Source organism: Hemicordylus capensis, chromosome 3, assembly GCF_027244095.1.
Source record: "Hemicordylus capensis ecotype Gifberg chromosome 3, rHemCap1.1.pri, whole genome shotgun sequence".
Classification (NCBI taxonomy): domain Eukaryota; kingdom Metazoa; phylum Chordata; class Lepidosauria; order Squamata; family Cordylidae; genus Hemicordylus; species Hemicordylus capensis.
Window position 1 is genome coordinate 117,686,051 of NC_069659.1, and position 20,881 is coordinate 117,706,931.

Sequence of the window (20,881 nt, forward strand, 5' to 3'; positions counted from 1 at the left end):
AAAAGGAGAGTAGAGTGTTGTATTGTGCTTGTATGTGTCCCGTTGCAACTAAGAGCAGGTTTGCGAGGGAATGTGCAATTTCCATTGGGGAATTTGTGTGCGTTGATGGAGGGAGGGGTGACACACCCTCCCCTGGCCATGGCCTCAGTCTAAAACATGCCCTACCCCAGCAGCTGATTTTGGGACACAAAAAAGACATCAGGAACTCCAGTCATGGAATTAGCATTGAGTTTGTATAGTCCCTATAGTGCATAGGCAAGATATTTATGAAAAGTCCAGCCTGCAAATGAAAAGTGGGGACTGTGCAAATTTGGGTTTTAAAATACGGGTAACCATTGGGCCCTGCAGGAATTACTGGAGAAATAGGTGCTTCCTGTGACATCTGTGTGTCTTCTCTCCACAGTTTGTTTTCCTCACCTATGTGCTGGGGGTGGCTTGGCTTGGAGTCTTTGGCTTCTCTGCTGTGCCCGTCTTTATGTTCTATAACATGTGGTCAACTTGTGAAGCCATCAGATCACTCCCAGCAAATATGACAGTTTCAGCAGACCAGATCTGTGTGGATATCAGGCAATACGGTACTTTATTTTAATCCTGATTAAATGCTTTATCTGCTTTCCTTGTCCTATCTTCAGTAGGGTTGTCTTAGCCTTATGAGATGAACTGAAAAGCAACCAAGTGTGGAGTCTCTGAACATGTCATTACTTTTTCAATTAATGCAGATTACACTGACCTCTTTCCTGATGCATCCAGTTTAACTGTATTTGGCAAGTCATTTATCTAAAGTGATTTTGTGGCTGTTATCCGCATTAAGATATCAGGCTTAATAATGAAACAATCAGCAAAATAAACTGCTTAGACAAGCCTGACCCCATCAGTTAGAAAACATCTCAATCATCTCTTTTGAGTTAAAACATTTATTTCTTAATTATTTATTGTTTCTTTAAAACTTCAAATTATGTATGTGGCTGCACAAGCCAATTCCTTTCAACATTTGCATTCTGGAATGGATGTATTAACCAGACAGTAAATGCATAGTTAGAACATGGGGTGTGGGTAGAATGCAGTCTAAATTTCTTCTCTAAAAGAATCCCAAATTCTGGGATCTACCTCCTGCCCTCCAGTTAAGCTGACTGGGATATTATACATATTATGCAAATCTTCATATAATTAATTCTTTTTAGGCAAAATGGGTGGGTAGAGGAGAGGGAGAGATTAGGACTGGAAAGAGGAACATGGACACATCTAGGGTGGAGGGGTAATAGGCTGGCAGTGAGAGTAAATCGAATGCTTAATAGTTTAATCCCTTGACTTCTAGAAGCTCCATTCAGCTCCCATTCATTGTTTTAGGCTTCTTCTATACCTTTCCAGGCTTTTTTGATTTATCTGAAACCATAAGGGCTGGACACTACATTTTCATTTAAAATAGATATTTTTTCCCCAAAAGCAATAAAACATTTACCTTGGAAATCGTATCCAGTATTGCACACGCCTACAAATTATAACATCCAAGCAAAGAGACATTTTGAGGGAAAGAGCTGGATACCTTGCTGTAAAGTGTATATTTGACCACAGAAGGAATTTGAAATGAGATACTCAGCTGACAGGGTTTTAAAAATGTTGCTTACACATGTGTAGTAAAATGTACAAAACTGCCCTTCTAAAATGGACATGTACAATAAGACTGTACAAAATGCTCAAACATGGGAAAGTCCAAAAATGAAAATATGTACACTTAGTGGCCTACATGAGGAAAATTACTGAAAGTAGTCCCATTAAAATTAAAAGGACAAATTAGGTATTGCTTAACTTGTCCTTTTAATTTCAATGGCAGACATGATGCACAGTTCTAATGTCTTCATTACAACTTGTGGCACCGCTACTGCAGACCTGGAACCAGTGGTTCCACCATAGAGTATTTGGCTGCTGGTTTTTGCCCAAGTGAAGTGATGCTTGCCTATTTAAACTTGTTCGCATGCCTGTAGTTTGTTCATTAATAATGGTAATTCTCTTGAATGTTGAGATAACAGAATTGCATTTGGTACACATGTTCGGGATACATTTTTCTGTTATGGGTTTCAATACCATCTCAAACCTGTTTAAAAATACTTTCAGAGAACATCAGGGCATTTGGGGGGGAAGCAGAGAAGGGAGAAGACTCTTCTCCCACCCTGTGCACTCCAGAGCTAAGGAAGTTCTCTGCATAGCAGGCACATCTTCCCAGGATACTGACACTGTCTTAGTCAGAATGTCAGCCACTACAATGTAATAGCTGCTGTGGAGGCAGACCGAGCTATCTGAATGAGTTTGTGTGTTCTTTCAGGACAGAATTCAACATTTCCTGTCCAAAGTGGAGTTCAGTCTCTGCATCTGTTTTCGAAGGAAGTCATGCGATATATTTTTGAGCATTGATATATTAGAACAAAAGCTAAACTCCAGCTCAGCACTCATGCCTTTTTTGTGTATTTAGAATAAATAAATTCCCCAAAGCGTATTGTACTTACTAGAAATTCGTGTGTATTGACATGTATATACTGTAATAAGTTATTTGATCTCCTCCTCAAAACAATTCTCAAGGATTTGAACTCAGATACTATGATGCTCAAAAGGATGTTGTGATTGATAATGTTGAAACATATGTGCCTGAAAGAAGATGGGGGTAATAAGGTAAGGGAATGTAAGAGCTAGAGAAGAAGGGTGAGACAAGGCAAACATTCCCATAATGCACAGGGCCAAAGGCAAGAGAGAGAGAGCCACACAAATGAGAAGAAGGTAAGTCTGATGTGATTGCAATGGCCACAATTATAACCTCAGGTCTTTAAGGCAAATCCATTTATAAACTCCTTTTCAGCAAGTCCTTCACCCAACCAAGACAGTCAATAAGCATAGCATATGACGGCGTCCGTAGTGACTAAAAGAACCATTTGTCTGCCATATGGGAATCCTAGAGTTGAGAACATCTCTTGGCAAAGAGAATCTATCCTGGATGTAGAAAGAGAACACAGTTTGAGTGATTTTTGTACTTGCTTGTGCCAGTTCCAGATTGAACTGGTCAATGTGTGGGTGCATGATAAAGGAACACAACTTGCATGTAGGTGGGGAAGGGAAATGGATTTCAGGAAGGATTTTCAGGAGAATAATGTCAGCCAGCACTCTAATGATATGTTTTCTCTGGTTTTTTAACTTTAGGAATAATCTCTTGGAATGCTGTACCTGGCCGGGCATGTGGGTCAGTCTTAGCGAGTATGTGCAGAACATCTGAGGTAAAGGAAGCTATAATATGCAGTGCCATCTGGACAATTTCAGGAAAATACACTTATTTACCAGCCTACTAAAATATTTATTCCCATGCCTTAAAAAACCCCCGCAAATGAATGACACAATGTTCTGAAATATATTTAAGACATCTGTCTGGACCACTTGTTGCTTGGGTAAATTATCTTATGGATAACCTTTAAAGCCCTGAACGGCTTAGGTCAAGGTTATCTTAGAAAGTGCCTTCTTCTGCATGAACCTCATTGCACGTTAAGGTAATCTGAAGAGGTCCATCTCCAGCTACCAGTAGTCTGGTGGAGACTCAGAGGCGGGCTTTCTCTGTAGCTGCTTCTGGGCTGTGGAATGCACTCCCTGCAGAAATCCGTAATCTGAATTCATTATTGGCTTTCAGGATAACCTGCAAAACCTATCTGTTTGGACTGGCCTTCCAGGGTTTTAAATTGTTGTAAATGTTTTTAATTTGTTGTAACCTGGTTTTCCAGGGTTTTTAAACTGTTTTGAATATTTTAACTGTTAATTGTTTTATGGTGTGTTATATATTTTTTTAACTGTGAATTGATTTTAATTGTTTTGTTTTAATGTAAACTGCCCTGAACCATTTTTGGAAGGATGGTATACAAATTGAATGAATAAATAAATAAGTCAAGAATAAGCAGTGCATTTTAAAAATATAGCTGAAATGCCTATTAGAGCAGGAATAACGACTCTCTCAGCACTGTGAACTGCTTTTGAGTTGCATAAAATATGTTAACATGACAGATACTAGTAGACAGCTTGTAGATTTGTGGATCTACTGGGAATGTAATTTCTGAGGGTGTTTCCCTCAGAAGATGCCAGACTCACATTAAATAAACTATGTTTGTTTTTTTAATTTAAAGTAGCCACAATCCTAGAAATGGGTGCAGGCTCCCTATTTGTGTGGCCTGGTTCATGTCAACCTTTTCCACACTGGCATATACCTGTGTATATATTTGTGAGGAGGAATCCAGTGAGGTGAACCAGCCTTTTGGCTGTAGCTTTTTTTTTTTTTTTTTTTTTGCAGTTATTGCTGTAGCAGCACTACTGTGCTGGTCTGGTTGCAGTGCCCACTTGTCAGTAATGTACTACCCCCTCCTCCCCACCACCCAAAATGATTATTGTCCTTCTCTGTTGCTACAGTTTGACTTGTCTTACCACCTGTTCATTGTGGCCTGTGCAGGAGCTGGTGCCACAGTCATAGCACTGGTGAGTACAATGGTCTCCTGACATACCTCTTATAAAATAACAAATTATTCCCCTTTCAGATGTAACCATTTGAATGTTTGTAATTTAAAGCAAGTGGTGATTTTCATGTTCATTGGCATTTGGCTGTAGTTTTTTCAGGGCATTCCAAATAGAAGGAAAGTGCTTATATTTTCCAATAAAGCTTTGCACCAGAGCAAGTTTTAAAAGAGTTTTTTGTGATCTTGTTTAGCTACATTCTGTTGCATGGCCAACTTGTAGCATTCTCGAACTAGAAATATTTTTGGCATTAGCTTGTAGAATTTCCCTCAGCATCAGACCAATTCAGAATTTTCCTGTGTCTTTGGAAACGGATTTTCTTAATACATCTGTTTTTCTTTCCTTTAAATCTTTGGGAGAATATGAAAACTTATTACTTCTGGATGCAGGCAAATTTACTGAAGCAAGTTAAGCTAGCTTGTCCAAACTGACCAACTTTAAACTGGGATTTAACAGCAAGACTCATTATAGTAAATAAATGGTTGCAACAGCCAGGTTTTAATTTTGTAACAACCAATTCAGGTGAAGTACTGAATTATATTGTGTTTGCAACCATACCCACCTATATAGCTTAGTTAAAGGGGAGCTCCAGACGTTTTTGCTATAGTGCTCATTGAAATTATTGCTTGGCACAGTGTACATGTTGATTCTAACACAAACAAACTACCTAAGAAGGCCTAAATAATTTGTTGTCTTATATACTGTATTTTGTTCTCTTCCACCAGCTGATCTACATGATGGCTACCACATATAACTATGCTGTTTTGAAGTTTAAGAGTCGGGAAGATTGCTGCACTAAATTCTAAATTGCATTAGCCCAGTAAAGAGATGCATTCTGTAGCTTGAAATACCACTGACACCCTAGACTAAGAGTCTAGCTTTTGAAGTTTGTTACAGTAAATTGTAAATAGCTTCAGTAAGCATCTTTAAGCATATTAGATTAATACAAATTTATTTCTTGTATATGAATAACCGATGTGGGTGAGATCTGGCTATTTTCTATACTATGAAAGGATTCAGTTTAGTGATGTTGTAAATCATCCTTTTAAAAGAAGGAGAACTTTCATTTAACATCAAGCTATTTTTCTAATCATCTTTGAAACAATTACTTTGAAACAATAAGGGCCTGTAATAAGTTATTTTGTGCCGTTCACTAAGCTGAAAAATAAAGCATCTGTTCTACAATAGATAATATGCAAGAAACAAGCTTGATTCTTGATAATTGCCTACCCTGAGACTGTTGACAAAGTGTTGCTCTAAAGTACCACAAATTTGCCTCTTATTTTTACACAAAACATAAGCCCAACCTCAGCGGCAAAGCCAATTTAGAAGCAAAAGTCCACAAATGGGACACTTAGTGGTCAATGGTTTGAGAGACAGCTAACTGGACTCACTGTAGTACAGCCTTGTCACTAGAGTTTTTAAGCCAAATACCATCTTTTATTTTCTTCAGGAAACAAAAATATTACACCGTACAGTTCTTTAGTGGGGTGTGTAAACAGAATGACTTGCATGCAGCGCTGCATCCTGGCCGTGGAAGGGCTGGGCCCGTGCACTGTCTCCATCCACTCCCCAATGAGCGTCCTTGCATCTGGCAAACTCGCAATCTCCCCCGGGGTCCTAAGAATTGCACAGTTGCTGCAGCAGTGAGCCTCCCATTGGAAGTAATGAATAACACCCCCTTCCATGGGCAGCACACGACACTGTATGTGAGCCATTCATTCTTTTTTTCAAACTGCAGCCTATGAGAAATACCAGGCATCTACTACTGGAGCACAGCTTATGTGCTAGTATTATATTCTCAGTGGCTAACTCACAAAGATTAAGTAGTGGCCACATGGCATACATTAATAATAAAAATAATTAAAAATATATTTTTAAAAGAATAAAGGAAAGTGATAGGGAACTGTGTTTGCCTAGATACGAAAGTGAAAAAGAACTAAAGAGGCTACTATATAAAACTTCTTCCATTTTCCTGAACTCAGTGGGGCCGGAGACAGACTATCACAGATTTATCTTTGAGTTGCTCTTGCAGACGTCAGCATGTAAACTTGGAAAGTATTTTCAGAGCTTTTCAGTTTCTGTTCTTTTGCATTAACTGCTTTTGTTCCCCTTTCATACTAACCTTTGCCAGCTACTACTTAACAGAATTAAGCATGCAAAATTCTAAAAATCTCTAGAACTCGCTTTGCTTCTTCAATACTTAATGTAGAATAACTTTTTATTAATCTTACTAGCTGCCTGCTTTGCCTCTTGACATGCTCACTAGCCATCATGCTCACCCTTCTCTTCCAGATCCACTTCCTCATGATACTGTCCTCTAACTGGGCCTACTTAAAGGATGCAAGCAAAATGCAGGCTTACCAGGATATCAAAGCAAAAGAAGAACAGGAGCTTCAGGATATCCAGTCTCGGTCCAAAGAGCAACTCAATTCTTACACATAAATGTTTGCCAGAGTCCTTTTTCAGAAGAATCTTGTAGCTCTGACAAATCAACAAGCAGCTCTCTGCAGAACAGATGTATGTCCAAGCAAATACAGAAGTGTAACAACTTCACATTTGTGCTCCTGGGCCATGTTCATAGGGAAACTTTGCAGTGGATCTCCTTTATTCTTTTAGTGCCGAGTTTGGAGCTGGGGGTGGGTGGGGGTGTTATCCTCATTCTAGGCCACTTTAGAAAACCACAAGTTACCAAGTCAGGCATCTTTATGGCATACGCTTGGTAATCACAAAAATACTGTTGGAACAAAGTCCTTCCTGTACACACAGGATGCTGCAGGTGGTATCCAGCCCTGCAATGACTCGAAGATTTTAAAAGGCTGTATATAATTACACCAGTGTAAGTAACTAAGATTCTAGTACTTAACTAGATAGTTTACTTTATTCCTTTTATTCTGAATGCTGGGAGCTGTGCTTATTTGATACAATTTCAGGAAGTTGGTGATCGGCTTATTCAGTCTCTCCCACTCTCTCTCAAAATTAAAACTGGATTTTGTGGACTAAATGCCAGAGGTTTTATTTTCTGAGCCACTCCCTTTTGAAGGATGCTATAATGAGCCACTATTATTCTACTGCACTTATCGGAGTAAACTGGGTAGTGATGCCCCAAGTCTGTTTTTATTTTTGTTTTTAAACTGTTTGATGGAATGTAGACAGACCCTCAGATCAGGATAATAATCCCCTTCTCTGAAAATAAATGTCAGCTTTGCCTTAATGTTTATTTTCTATAAATGTCTTAAGCATTTATATAGCAGCGGGAGATCATTATCCTGTCTGTATTTTATCAAAGTGGAAAGTGTTACCTTGTTTAAAATACATTGATTTAACTGTTTCAAGTGAGCAGATGAGAGAACTTACAGAATTTTAAAAAACCCATAGCCATACAGAGCGCAGGTCAACCACTCGTCTCAATATTGGTGCTCAACACATTTATAGACAGTATTTGTTTTCTCTTATAATAAGAAACTTGGTGTTCAGTAAAATATTGGGTGCCATTTTAAAATTGTTTCCCACAGAATTCTGCCTTCTAACATTTTCAGAAACATTCAGTGCTAGCTTGAGTACTAGTGATGGTATATTTGGTGTGCTATTTTTTTAAAGACAAATATAAATGTTGGAGAAAATTGAAGTACATCAGTGAGTTTTAAATCAGTAAAAAGTCAAGTCATACATCCATGTTAATGTGTGGTTTGATTAGTTTTGAATGTTTGCTGAATATTAAAATGCTCCTTTAGACCATGCAGAAGTGTATAAAAATAAAAGGAAGCACATGTTTCTTTATAAAGGTTAAAGGAAAAATGTTGAAAAAACTTCAGGTATTACCTTGCATTTGATTTTTTTTTTTGGTTACATGCCTAATCTTTGTTTTAAAGAGGCAAAATCTATATAGAGCAGATGAAAAAATAGCTTAGTGTTTGTTTTACCTGTTGCATGAAGGAAACAAATTTCTACGGCAATGCAGGTGATGTTCTTTCTAGTCCCGTGTTTGCATAAAGGTAACAGACAGTGTCTTAAAGCCTAATTCTTTTCTAATTCTATGTAGCTATTACTGGGAGTTTTTTGAAGTTTTGTTTAAGTAGTCTAATATTTTTTATGTAAAGAGCATTAAATTTTGCTATGTATAAATTTTTGTAACCTAACCGTGAATCAATATTTTCTATCAGTGCCAAGGGCTTCCTTGTAGTTATATCCAAGTGTTACAATAAATATTTGTAGATAATAGAACCATTGTTTGTGTATACTTATTTTAAGAATATGTGAGACAGTAGTTGTGGTAGTGTAGACTTTCGCACTGATCCTAGCAATTGGGAGCATTCACTTGTATGCATGCATACACACTCTCTCTGAAAAACAGGGAGGCATACTTTCCCTATTGATTCTGTGTCCAGATGCAAATTATACCCATAGTAAGCTGGTACATATGCCACTCATGTAGAGTAGCCTTTTGTGAAAAGGTATATCTTAAGTCTGCCTGCTTCTGAAGGTGTATCTGGTTTTTAGTGTGGATTTGCCACAGTCAGCTTATTTCAACATTTGTTGTCCAAGGTGACAGCATGCCAGAGAAAAACAAGGGAACCCCTTTTCACTGCTGGGACTTCACATCTTGTAGCTGTTTTGACATTAACTTGCTCCTTTACAGTTCTGTAGAAAATCTTTAGGCAACTCACTTGTTTTGTTACTTAAATAATAAGCCTCCAAGAAAAATAGCTTGAAGCTACCTAATGGCGCAGTGGAGAAATAGCTTGCCTGTGAAGCCAGAGGCTGACGGTTCAAATCCCTGCTGGTATGTTTCCCAAACTATGGGAAACACCTATATTGGGCAGCAGCGATACAGGAAGATGCTGAAAGGCATCATCTCATACTGTGTGGGAGAAGGCAATGGTAAAACCCACCTGTATTCTACCAAAGACAGCCACAGGGCTCTGTGGTCTCCAGGAGTCGACACCGACTCAACGGCATACTTTATGTTTACAGTAGGAGAGCTAGTCTTGCAGTAGCAAGCATGACTTGTCCCCTTAGCTAAACAGGGTTTGCCTTGGATGCATATGAATGGGAGGCTACATGTGTGAACACTGTAAGATATTCCCCTTAGGGCATGGAGCTGCTCTGGGAAGAGCATCTGCATGCTTGCTTACAGAAGGTTCCAAGTTTCCTCCCTGGCATCTCCAAGATAGGGCTGAGAGAGATTCCTGCCTACAACCTTGGAGAAGCCACTGCCGGTCTGTGTAGACAATACTGAGCAAGATGGACCAATGGTTTGACTCAGTATATGACAGCTTCCTATATACAGCACAGATATAAGAAGCTATTTCACAGTATGCTTGGTTGAAAGGTCCTGTTTCCAGCAACTTGTTTTATGATAATGGTCTGCTTGCTAAAGCAACTAATTTTGTCCTATAAACCTTTTATTTTACATATCACAGATAAGCCATGGCTGCAGCCTCAACAATAAGCCAGCTACAGCAATGCATCTTCAGAAATACAAGAAGTTTGCAAATCAGAGGAGCTCTTACTTTTTTAAATTTGTTGAGAGAGAGGACTAACAATCTATAGCAGGTTTCTTGTGTTAGGTCAGAGAAGGCTACTGCATTAAGTGTTTTAAATCAGCAAGTCTTTCTGGCCTGTAGCTCCCTAACCTGGAATTTTAGTAAGTCAGTTACAATCAAGTCACCTATATCCTTTATTCAGTGCAAGAAGCAATTATAATGGATAGATCAATTTATTTATCCCCCTTTCCACAGCAACTCTCTTCTAAGAAGGAACAATCACAGCACGTATTTGTTTTAATTTGTTTAGGCTCAGTTGTACCATCCAACAAGAAGAAAAATGGGTGTGTCCCTCACATTTCCCAGGGCTGAAATACCAACCAGGATCCCCCTCTCATATAGTGCCAGATGTGATATATGATATGATGGTGGGGAGAGGGAGCAGCTACTTATAGCACAGAAGTTCACAGGACTTGTGTAAGCCCCTTGTAGGAGCCTTTGGATCTTAGCCATTTTGATTAATATCACTGGCAGTGGGGTGCCATCACTCGGCGTGTGTGTGTGTGTGTCCACCATTTACTTTGCAACGCCTTGATCAATATGAACCAAATCGGGTACAGTTGTAGAGACACCTCAGTGGCGTAGTTTGTGATGTCACCCACCCCAATCTAAGATGGAGGATGCATGAACTTTCAAGGCACAAGTGTACTAACATGAGGACTGTCTAACCCAGGAGTGGGGAACCTTGGCCCTCCAGCTGTTTTTGAACTTCCCATCATCCCCAGCCCAGACCCACCCCTGGTCTAACCGATTTGAACCAAAATGGTTGCTGCTATAGGGACACATATGGACACCAATGGTATAGATTGTGGCAATGTCATCCAACCCAATTCAAGATGGCAGACACAAACTTTTGAGGCACAAGTGCACTAACTTGTGGACAGTAACTGATTTGAACCATTTTAAACTAGCTTAACCCATGCAGAGCACCTGCTCGCTAGTACTTGATTGCCCCCAGAGATCTCTCCACCCTCACCTGAGCTGCACACCTCAATACCTTTACTCCATTCCCCTCATAGCTGAAGTGTTGTGGCACCTACTGGCCAAGCTGCAGCCCCCTATCCTCCTCCCTATCTGCATATGGAACTGCCCAATCACCCGGTGCTTCTGCTTGCCAGAGCTGCCACACACAGACATATATATGTATATATGTGTGTGTACACACACACACACACACACACACACACACACACACACACACAGAGAGAGATGTTTTAACTGTTCCACTGGTTTCAATAGTATCTTAAACCTGCAAAACGTCCCACAAAATCCACTAATAGTTTTTCACTACAAAACTAAAGAGTTTAATTCAATTACTAAGTGCTATCATTATATTAATATTACCATCCCAGAAATATTCATATTTCAATTCATGTATGACAGACAAATCTTTAAGAAATAGATGTCAAGCGGGCTAGCCACTTAATTGCTCCTGATCAGTGTCCTTCTGCTTCTGCTTTATGAAGCTGTTCTCACAACCTGTTTGGGCTGCCCCAGGCAGGGTTAAGCCTGCCCACCTAACCCTTAATCAACCCAGCTATAAGCCAAGGTTAAGGGTGCTCTTGCACCCTTAACCCGGCCACCGGGTATTGTGGGATTCCTTGGGCTGTATGCAGCCCGAGGAGTCACAGAAACGGGCGCATGGAGTGCCCATCTGATGGGGGAACCTCCAATGCAACGCGTGTGCTGCGCAAGTTCTGGACCCAGATCCCTCTGCCCTGCTTTGTGCTTCATGGAGCTGTATGGAGCAGGGCTGTCTGTGCAGGCGTGCCGAAGAGGATCTGCTTGGTCATCTGGGGGGAAGGTAAAGTGAAGGCAGCCTTCCCCCCATGCCCTCCCCACCCGCCTAGGGCAATCATGCGAATCGCCTCTATGTATTAGCTGATCCTGAGAAGCTTATTAAATCAATAGCACTAAAGTTTTTCAAAGATCTTGCTCAGAAACAGACTAAAGTGCTTTAGGGTACTAGTTATTTTTCATTTGCAAAATGTCAAAAAAAGTACCATTTAAAAATCTATTTGGTGAGAGAGATTTCATCAAATCTCTTGAAGTCAGAAATTTCCACCAATGCTGTTCTATTAAAATGTGTTTACTTAAATTTTATCATACCTTGGAATATGTTGAATCTATGAAATTGGCTGTTGGTACACAGGTTCAAAACACTTCTGTTCAAGCAAGTGGCATCCTTTTGTGTGTTGTAACAGTCCCCAAGCAGCACTCTCAGCATTGATTATAACCCTGCAGTCTTTGTGCTAACAACTAGCAATCCATTCAGATACAATATTTCTTCATTAAATACTTTGCATAAGGAAGTTTTTCAGCATTACAGTGAATCAGCATCTGTGCTAAGTCTTATATAAGCCATCACCAGTTGATGTTCACCAGAAATCTTCATCAGGTTCTTCATGAAGAATGTCTGCAGCACTAAAACTGGCACAAATAAGAACGGGCTGTGAACCAGACAACTGTACTACAAATGAACTTCACACTCTCTTTTGCATGGAATCCTACTCTTCCTTAATCTGGTCTTTGCACACTTGGCCCCAACACACTATTTCCCCCCCACCTGAGCTAAATAGCAGCTACAGAAGAATTGAGATGGTCCGGCACATGGCAGGGAGACTTTAACTAGGGATGTGCAAACAGGTCTGACCCCGAACCTGTTCTGGGTTGAACCGAACCCCTTCCCCCGTTCCGTCCAAACTCGGACCGAACAACCCCTGACGTTCAGGGGGTTCACGAGCTTTAAATTCTTTTTTTTAAAAAAATCATTACTTTTTTATGTTTTAATCTCTTTGGGGGAGTTCCTGGAGGTGTGTGTCCACGGAGGTTCCCCCTCCCCCCGCTGGCCTTCAAAATGACCCTTCACCTGGCTCAGGTGCACTTCGGCCAGTTTTCAGCCTTCACCCGGTGGCCCGGCGGCCATTATGCAGGCCACATGCCTGCGCACATGGCCTCTGCGTGGGGGCACGAAGAGGCCATGTGCACAGGTGTGTGACCTGCATAATGGCCGCCGGGTGAAGGCCAAAAACTGGCCAAAGTGCACCCGAATCGGGTGAGGGGGTCATTTCGAAGGCCGGTGGGGTGATGGGGGGCCACTGGACCCCCCTCCCCCGTCTCCAGGAACTCCCCCGAGTGGAGTAAAAGGTAAAATTTAAAGCTTGCACCACCCCACCCGGACTGAACTGGAGGGGAGGGTTTGAGGGGGTGCCCAACCAAACTGGCCTGGTTGGGTTCAAGGTGAGTCCTGTCTCGAACTGAACTGGGCCAGCCGGTTCTGTGCACATCCCTAGCTTTAACCTTTTGTCTCCGTAGCTCAGAAAAAAATAAGTATATCAGAGTCAAGCATGTTCTTAACAAAATATGTAGTTTGGCTCAGATTTTTTAAATTTAAAGCTAAAATATAGCATATGTTTAAGTTAATCCTTAACTTAAAACATATTATTTAAGATTACCAGACAGCAAAAAGTAGTGCAATATTCACTATAAAAAGCAGTGTGATTCAAAGTGATTAGTTAAAAAGATTAAAGAGATACTCTAACATTTTAGAATATCAGAGCCAGCTTATTAAAGAAAAATTGAGATGAAGCTGAAATACGCAAAACTAGAGAGATGCATACCTGCTCTCCTCACTACCCAAGAGTTTCTCAGATGATGCTTCCTCGGCCTCTTCTTCCTTGGAAATCTAACAGAAAGAAGGTTATGTTACTGAGTGCTTTACCATCTTTTAATGACCACTTTTGCATATCAATCTATAGACGGAACATTTCAAAAAATAGTATGAAGCATTCCTATAAAATAGCAGTTGACATTCACGCTGCAAAATATAAAAGGCAGCCCCAGAAGAATAGTAGTAGCATGGTGTAACTGCCAAGAAGTGACTTTAAGTGGTTCCACATCTGCCCTGTTCAACACTGTCAGGGCTGCCCTTTACGTTATGCAGTAGCCCCAGTGGGTCCCGAACACCGATGTTCTGCTGTGCAGAATGTTGGCCGGTGTTTAAAATTCTCAGTGCTGTACAAACAGCATAATATGAATTCTTGCCATACTGCAATAAATACGTGATACAAAAGGAAAACAGTAACCAGAGCAAGATGAAAATACTGTAAGCAAATTTGGAAGCTTGTCTGTCCATGTTACACAATATTCAGACAGAACATCTTCTTTTACTGCATGAAACAGTTATGGGAAGGGAGGAACTAAATGACAGCTAGTTCCAGCCAAGCCCCTGGAAAGCCTTCCTTTCTCCCCTCTGCTTCTGATGCAGCCAGCTACAACCACCATTGATAAAAGACAGATAGAATCGCTTTCAATGGGGCCCTCAGGAACATATTTTTCAAAGGTGCTGCAGAAGAAAGAGATCAGTAAAACTCATCCCTCCCCTGTTGTGCACGAAGAACGTTTTTCATCACACACGTCAGCCAGGCTGTCAGCCATTGTGTTTTTTGATAGTGAATAAAACCTTTTAAGAAAGTAGGTTAGTGGAAAAAAAATCTTGTGTTAACCAGTTCTTCATGGAAAATGCCATTTTGAGTCCCGTTTCCCCAGCAAAATGGATCTCAAAATAGCGTTTGAATCACCTGAATCGATTTGGGTCAAATTGGAGGTGATTCACTTTGACTCCAAATGGGGCCAAACCCTTTATTTTGAGGGCAATTCAATTTGAGGCTGAATCTGAGAATTGCCCCCGATCTGACTTGAATCAATTCAAATTGCACACCCTTAATGATAATTAATGGGAAATGAATTATTACTAGGTTGCAGTGGAAGTATTACTAGGTTGCAATGGAAGTAACAGCTAGTCATGTACTAATAGTAAACTTGCTGATTATACATGCAAAACTGGTAAGTGAAAGAGGGGGAAGCTGGACTACAAGTTTTATACTCAGTTTCCCCTAAAAAGAGAAAAGAAATCTTGAACATGAAACACTGGACCTTGGTCTACCTGTTGATTGGCTGTTTATGTATACTGCCTTGCCTGCTTGCTTCTAAGGTGTGAAAGAGACAAAACAGTTGCAGTAGAAATCCAAGAGAAACCTCTGGACTTTTCCTTTCCCGTCCCCCCTCCCCCACCTCTCAGAATAAATTTAGCTGTCAAATCACATTCAGCTATCAATTACATAGTTTCTAACCATCTACATTATTAGAAGATATCACCTTTTCTGCAAGCTTTTGCTCTCTATTCTGCTGTATCATTTTCATGTATTTTTCCAGTGGATTAGGATCATCATTACCACAGTCTTCACACTTTTGCACACTGATTTCCAAATTTGTCACCGCTTCATCTTGCTTTTTTCCGTCAGTCGCCAAGGGCTGTTTTGCAGTCTGAAAACACACAAGAATATGAGCCACTTAAATTTGGCATATTGGTATCAGAATTCTTCTACCCACTTTACCATCTTATACTTTTACAAAAAGTAAAAGTTCCCCATCTGAACTTTGCTGCAGAAATTGCAAGAAACACTGGCTGACATCCAGTGCACATTAGGAGGGTTGAGGAGGAGCTATGCCTTTGCAGCGAGGAGTGATCCAAGCTCAGCCGAAGGCCTGTCAAGCAGCAGAGCACACACTTGGGGAAGAAGGCTATTTTGGTGCTCTTTGGTTTCCAGGAATATGTCTCTGAGGATCATGCAGCCCTCAAGGACATATTCCAGGGAGTACAGTAAAAAAATTGCTTCCCCTTCCCCTGTGTGCAAGCTCTGCTGCTCAGCAAGCTTTTGAATGAGGTCGGAGGAACTCTCACTGCAAAGGCACAGCTCCTGCTCCACCCTCCTAACGTTGCACTGGATGCCAGCCGTTGTTTAAGAGCAGGTCTACTAGCTGGGACTGAAAGGATTCAAGCCTCCTTTCCCCCGCTCCATGGATCTAAAAGAACAAGAAAGCACCCAAATGTCATATTTAGAGGGCACTCTCTCACAATGATTGACAAGTTAGATCCCACTTGTCAATATAAATGGTTCAAAGTGGTATCAGAATTTTCTATACACTTTAACATCTTATACTTTTTAATTTAATTTAATTAATTTATTTATTTGTTAAATTTATATACCTCCTTTAATTAAAACAATCCCAAGGTAGTTCACAGAAAAAACAACAAGACTATAAAAAAAAAACCACAATTAAATATTAAGCTAAAACATAAAAACGTGAGTCTGACTAAAGATTTAAAAATACAAGCATAAAATAAACATACAAAATACAATATACAAAGAAGCAGCAATAGAGACAATCATATAAAAGCCTGGGTAAAAAGCCAAGATTTAAGAAGCTTTCTAAAAACTGTGATGGAGACTGAAGAGTGAATAGCCACAGGGAGAGCATTTCAGAGTACTCTGGGGGCAGCAACAGAGAAGGCCCTGTCCAGAGTGTACAACAGCCGAGCCTCCCTCATTGTCGACACCCGGAGCAGAGGCCCCTCAGATGACCTTGTCAAGCAGGCAGCAACCCTTGGGAGCACGCGGTCCCTTAGGTATCCTGGGCCCAAACCATTAAGGGCTTTAAAGGTCAAAACTAGCACCTTGAATTGGACCCAGAAAAAAAACTGGTAGCCAGTGCAGCAATTTCAATATGGGTGTGATGTGATCCCAGCAGGCAGCTCCAAATAAAATTCTAGCTGCAGTTTCTGAATATTCTTCAAGGGCAACCCCACGTAGAGCGTGTTACAGTAATCCAGTTGTGACATGACTAAGGCAAGGGTAACTGTGGCCAGATCTGCCTTCTCAAGAAAGGGACACAGCTGGCGCACTAGCCGAAGCTGTGCAAAGGCACCCCGGCCACTGCCTCCACCTGAGCTTCCAAAAGCAGAGCCAGGTCTAGTAATACCCCTAAGCTGCATACTTGCTCCTTCAAGGGGAGTGCAACCCCATCTAGAACCAGTGCAATCTCCTCATCCCGACTTGGTCTCAATCAACATTACCTTCGTCTTGTCTGGATTCAGTCTCAGTTTATTAGCCCACATCCAACCCATCATGGCATCCAGCCCCCGATTCAGGACATCTACTACCTCCCTAGGATAAGGTGACAAAGAGAGATAGAGCTGAGTGTCATCGGCATATTGCTGACAACTCAGTCCAAATCCCTGGATGACTTCTCCCAGTGGTTTCATGTAGATGTTAAACAGCATGGGGGACAAAAAATGAACGTTCCCCATCTGAACTTTGCTGCAGAAATTGCAAGGAACAGTATTTTTAAAAGGAGGATTTCCATTAAACTCGAGAGTTGTGTCCAGTTGAATATCTTGTAGAGCAGAAAAATACAACTGCCAGACTAAACTAAATAGGTGTCTATTGCAGACTAAATAGGTGTCTACAGACTAAATAGGTGTCTATTGCAGCAATACTAGTTCCGCTTGTGGAAGCTTGTGATTTTCCATGGATACATTTTGCAACATTACGAAAACATGCAAGATTGGTTTGAGCAGATACCATTAAAAACCACAACATATTTTTGTGCTCAGTTTCCTCTACTATACTGTCCACAAGTCTCTGAAATGTTATTGGTCCCAATCTAATAAGTGAAGTGCTATTTTATTATCAGCAAAAGAAAAACATTAACTCCTCTGGCTTATATATACAGTTTATAACAGGAGACTGAGCCACATTACCATGTCCTCATTCAGTTTTGCCAGTACTCCTTGCTCTCTTTCCAAAGCTTCGTGCCTGTCCCTCTGCCTTCTTTCTTCTCTCTCTTTCCTTTCATTTTCCCATTTTTGTTCCTCCTCCTCTTCTTTGAGTTCTTCAGACTGCCTTTGACCCTCTAAGACTGTTCTCGTTTCTATTCCACCTGATACGTACAAGGCAATAATCAACAAAATGTACATCCCTGAAGCCAAAGAATGAAATGTGGACATTTACACATTTTACAGTATTGAAGCAAATATAGTTAAGAGACATCTTACCTTCATATACAACAGAAAATTTAATTATATAGACATGCCATTAGCACATATATTCATAGCACACTCTTGCTTTCCAGACAGAAAGACCCTTGTCCATGACTCTCCTGAGGCTGCCATCAAGCCAGAGACGTGAAGTGTCCCTTTCTTTACCCAAGGCAGGCTTTTATGCCTCTGATTACTGTGAAAGTACAAGGGATTTTCCTAATACATTTTATGGCTTCCCAGCAAACATTTACCAGCACGGCTAAATATTTTGTATGATTATGGGATAATTAAGATTGAGAAGCTGGTACTCCAATAATCTTGTATGACTTTAAAAATCAAGACACACATACACTTCTAGTCCTCATGACTATGAAGTCTCAGGAGCCAACATAAATTTGGGTACAGCCCTTCCAGCTGTTGGGAAGAAGCTGGGGTGGGGGGCATGAAAAGAGCACTATTGCAGTGCGCCAAGACACGGGTAAAACCAATGCACTACAGTAGTGCTCTTCTCATGCTTCTCTTTTCAAGTGCCTGTACCCAATATACATGTTTGTTCATACAGCCCTCTGCTCCTTCCCTTTTTGTCTTCTGGGATCCTAATCCTTCCCTCACAAAATATTTGAAAACATTAATTGTACAGATAGAATAGTTTATACAAAAGGAGAGATCGGAAAAAGGAAGGGCAACGGGAAGGAACAGAGCATCGGTTCACTTACCGTAAAGGCTTCTTCTGGTTGCTGGAGTCAAGGACATATCCATGCGTTATACCCCTCATGAACTCCAAGGCAGGACAGTTTTGATTAGCTAAATAGAAAAACACGCCTACTCGAGCCTGAGAGGGATAGCCCTGCCCCAGTTTTTTCAGGCCAAATTACGAGAGGCATCATAACAAGTTACATGATATATGAAAAATAGAAGAGTGTATAAACATCAGAAATAGACAGTAATAACGAACATAGAAAAAACAACAGTCATAAAGAACAAACATGAAGCCTAACAGCGGACTATGAATGCTAAATAAAAGGCGCCTTAATAAAGGTTGGTGCCATCCAGTTCTTTAGTGTAAAGCAGAAAAAATTAAAAATGCTGACAAAATGTTCTCCCAGACATAGACAAGCACGTCAAGCTGGGTGGGCCGAGATGTCCTTGACTCCAGCAACTAAGAAGCCTTCACAGTAAGTGAACCAATGCTCCGTTCTCAGTTGCTGGGGTCAAGGACATCTCCATGGGACATACCACAGCTTGTACGACGCCCAGGGAGGGAGTGCCTTTGTCTATATCTGGGGAAGCACCTGTTTCAGCACTCTTCTTCCAAATGCTGCTTGTGCTGAAGCACAAGAGTCTATCTTATGATGTTGGGCAAATGTTGATGGGGTCCTCCATGTTGCTGCCGACCTTGTTGAATGAGCAGCAATGCATGTAGGAAGACGGAGATGTTGTGCCTCATATGCCAGTGCTATGAAGGCCCTAATCCATCTGGCAATGGTAGACAACGTCACAGCTGTTCCATGGATCCAGGAAGAAAGGAAACAAGAAGAGAATCTTTTATTCTGAAAGATGTGGATTGTTCTATGTATTTTTTAAGGCAATGTTGCACATCCAACTTGTGCCACCATTTTTCCGCTGAGTGCACTAGATTTGCACAGAATGATGGAAGAAATACGTCCTGTGATTGATGAAATGAGCACGCCACCTTAGTACATACGAAGGGGTCCAGAATAAGGTGTACAGACTCTTGTTGGAAAATACAATACGATTTGTGAATCGAAAGTGTCTATGATTCTGATACCCTTCTCGCAGACGTTAACGGCAATCAAGAATGCCAATTTAAACGACAAGATATGTATATGAATGTTTGTTAAAGACTCAAAGGGTGGAGACTGTAAGGCCTTCAACACCGTATGTAAGTCCCACATGGGGGAAAAGATGAATTGTTGGTGGAGAGATAAGTGTGGCCCCTTTGAGAAACCTCTTCAGGTGAGGATGCATGTGTAGAGACTTGGCCAAAATGCTCAATACGATGCCCACTGAGAATGCTGTTTGCCTCTTAAGAGTGGTTGGCTTCAGGCCCCACTCTAGTACCTCTTGTAGAAACTGTAACAGGTGCTAAATTGACGCCTCTCCCCGAGGTACTGAATGGTGTGCCACCCATCTCAGAAATGTTCTTCACATGCATTGGTATATCCAATTTGTTTAAGGTCTATGCAATGCAAGGATAGTCTCTAATACCTTATCAGAATATCCCTGCCGACTCAAGATCCACCTCTCAGTTTCCATGCGGCAATCCACAACCAGTCTGGATTTGGATGTTGTACTGGACCCTGATGGAGTAAGTCCTGAGTTACCAGAAGAAACCATGGTTCCGTGGTTGTTAGATGTAATAGTTCTGTGAACCATGGACTCCTGGACAAGAACGGAGCTACTAGAATCACTCTTGCCTTTAGAAGATGTATTCTTCTCAACACCCTTGACAGCAGGTGTCGGTGGAAAAGCGTAGAGGAGGCTGTTTGACCACGGAGTCAACAGCACATCTATAGCTTCAGCTCCGCTGCAAGGGAATCTCACCATGAACCTTGGTAATTGTGTGTTGTGAGGCATTGCGAACAAGTCCATAATGGGCAATCCCACTCTTCGGGCTATCTGCTGAAAAATCTTTGGGTTCAGAGACAATTCACCCAGCATCAGATCTTCCCAACTCAACCAGTCAGCTAGCTGATTTAGTCTCCTTTAACATGGTGGGCTGTCAGGGACCCCAGGTGCAACTCCACCCAGCTAATTAACAGGACTGCTTCCTCGTGAAGGGATTTTGATCTTGTTGCCTCTTGCTGGTTTATATGGGCTTTCGCCACTGTGTTGTCCGTTCTCACTATGATGTGGTGCCCCTAAAGGGTTTGTTGAAAGGATCTCAGAGCTAATTGGA

The 20,881-nt window shown here is 41.1% G+C and overlaps 2 protein-coding genes across 10 annotated transcripts in view; one reads left to right on the forward strand and one right to left on the reverse strand.

Annotated features, from left to right (window-relative positions):
• The window catches only part of GPM6B (glycoprotein M6B), a 165,804-nt gene extending 157,047 nt beyond the window's left edge, over window positions 1-8,757 (forward strand). For 3 of the 4 annotated variants that reach the window (XM_053304982.1, XM_053304979.1, XM_053304981.1), the window contains 4 exons: window positions 404-575; window positions 3,187-3,260; window positions 4,432-4,497; window positions 6,829-8,757. In XM_053304982.1, coding sequence (XP_053160957.1) covers window positions 404-575; window positions 3,187-3,260; window positions 4,432-4,497; window positions 6,829-6,978 — 462 coding nt within the window. In that variant the 3' untranslated portion in view covers window positions 6,979-8,757. Of the gene's footprint in view, window positions 1-403; window positions 576-3,186; window positions 3,261-4,431; window positions 4,498-5,258; window positions 5,726-6,828 lie in introns of those variants that run through there. The other variant, XM_053304980.1, reaches the window with a different exon arrangement.
• Window positions 8,758-10,233: 1,476 nt separating this feature from the next.
• The window catches only part of OFD1 (OFD1 centriole and centriolar satellite protein), a 41,001-nt gene continuing 30,353 nt past the window's right edge, over window positions 10,234-20,881 (reverse strand). For all 6 annotated transcript variants that reach the window (XM_053304623.1, XM_053304622.1, XM_053304624.1 and 3 more), the window contains 4 exons: window positions 17,683-17,861; window positions 15,237-15,404; window positions 13,700-13,764; window positions 10,234-12,509 (listed from right to left, as the gene is read on the reverse strand). In XM_053304623.1, the coding sequence (XP_053160598.1) occupies window positions 12,458-12,509; window positions 13,700-13,764; window positions 15,237-15,404; window positions 17,683-17,861 (464 nt within the window). In that variant the 3' untranslated portion in view covers window positions 10,234-12,457. The remainder of the gene's footprint in view (window positions 12,510-13,699; window positions 13,765-15,236; window positions 15,405-17,682; window positions 17,862-20,881) is intronic.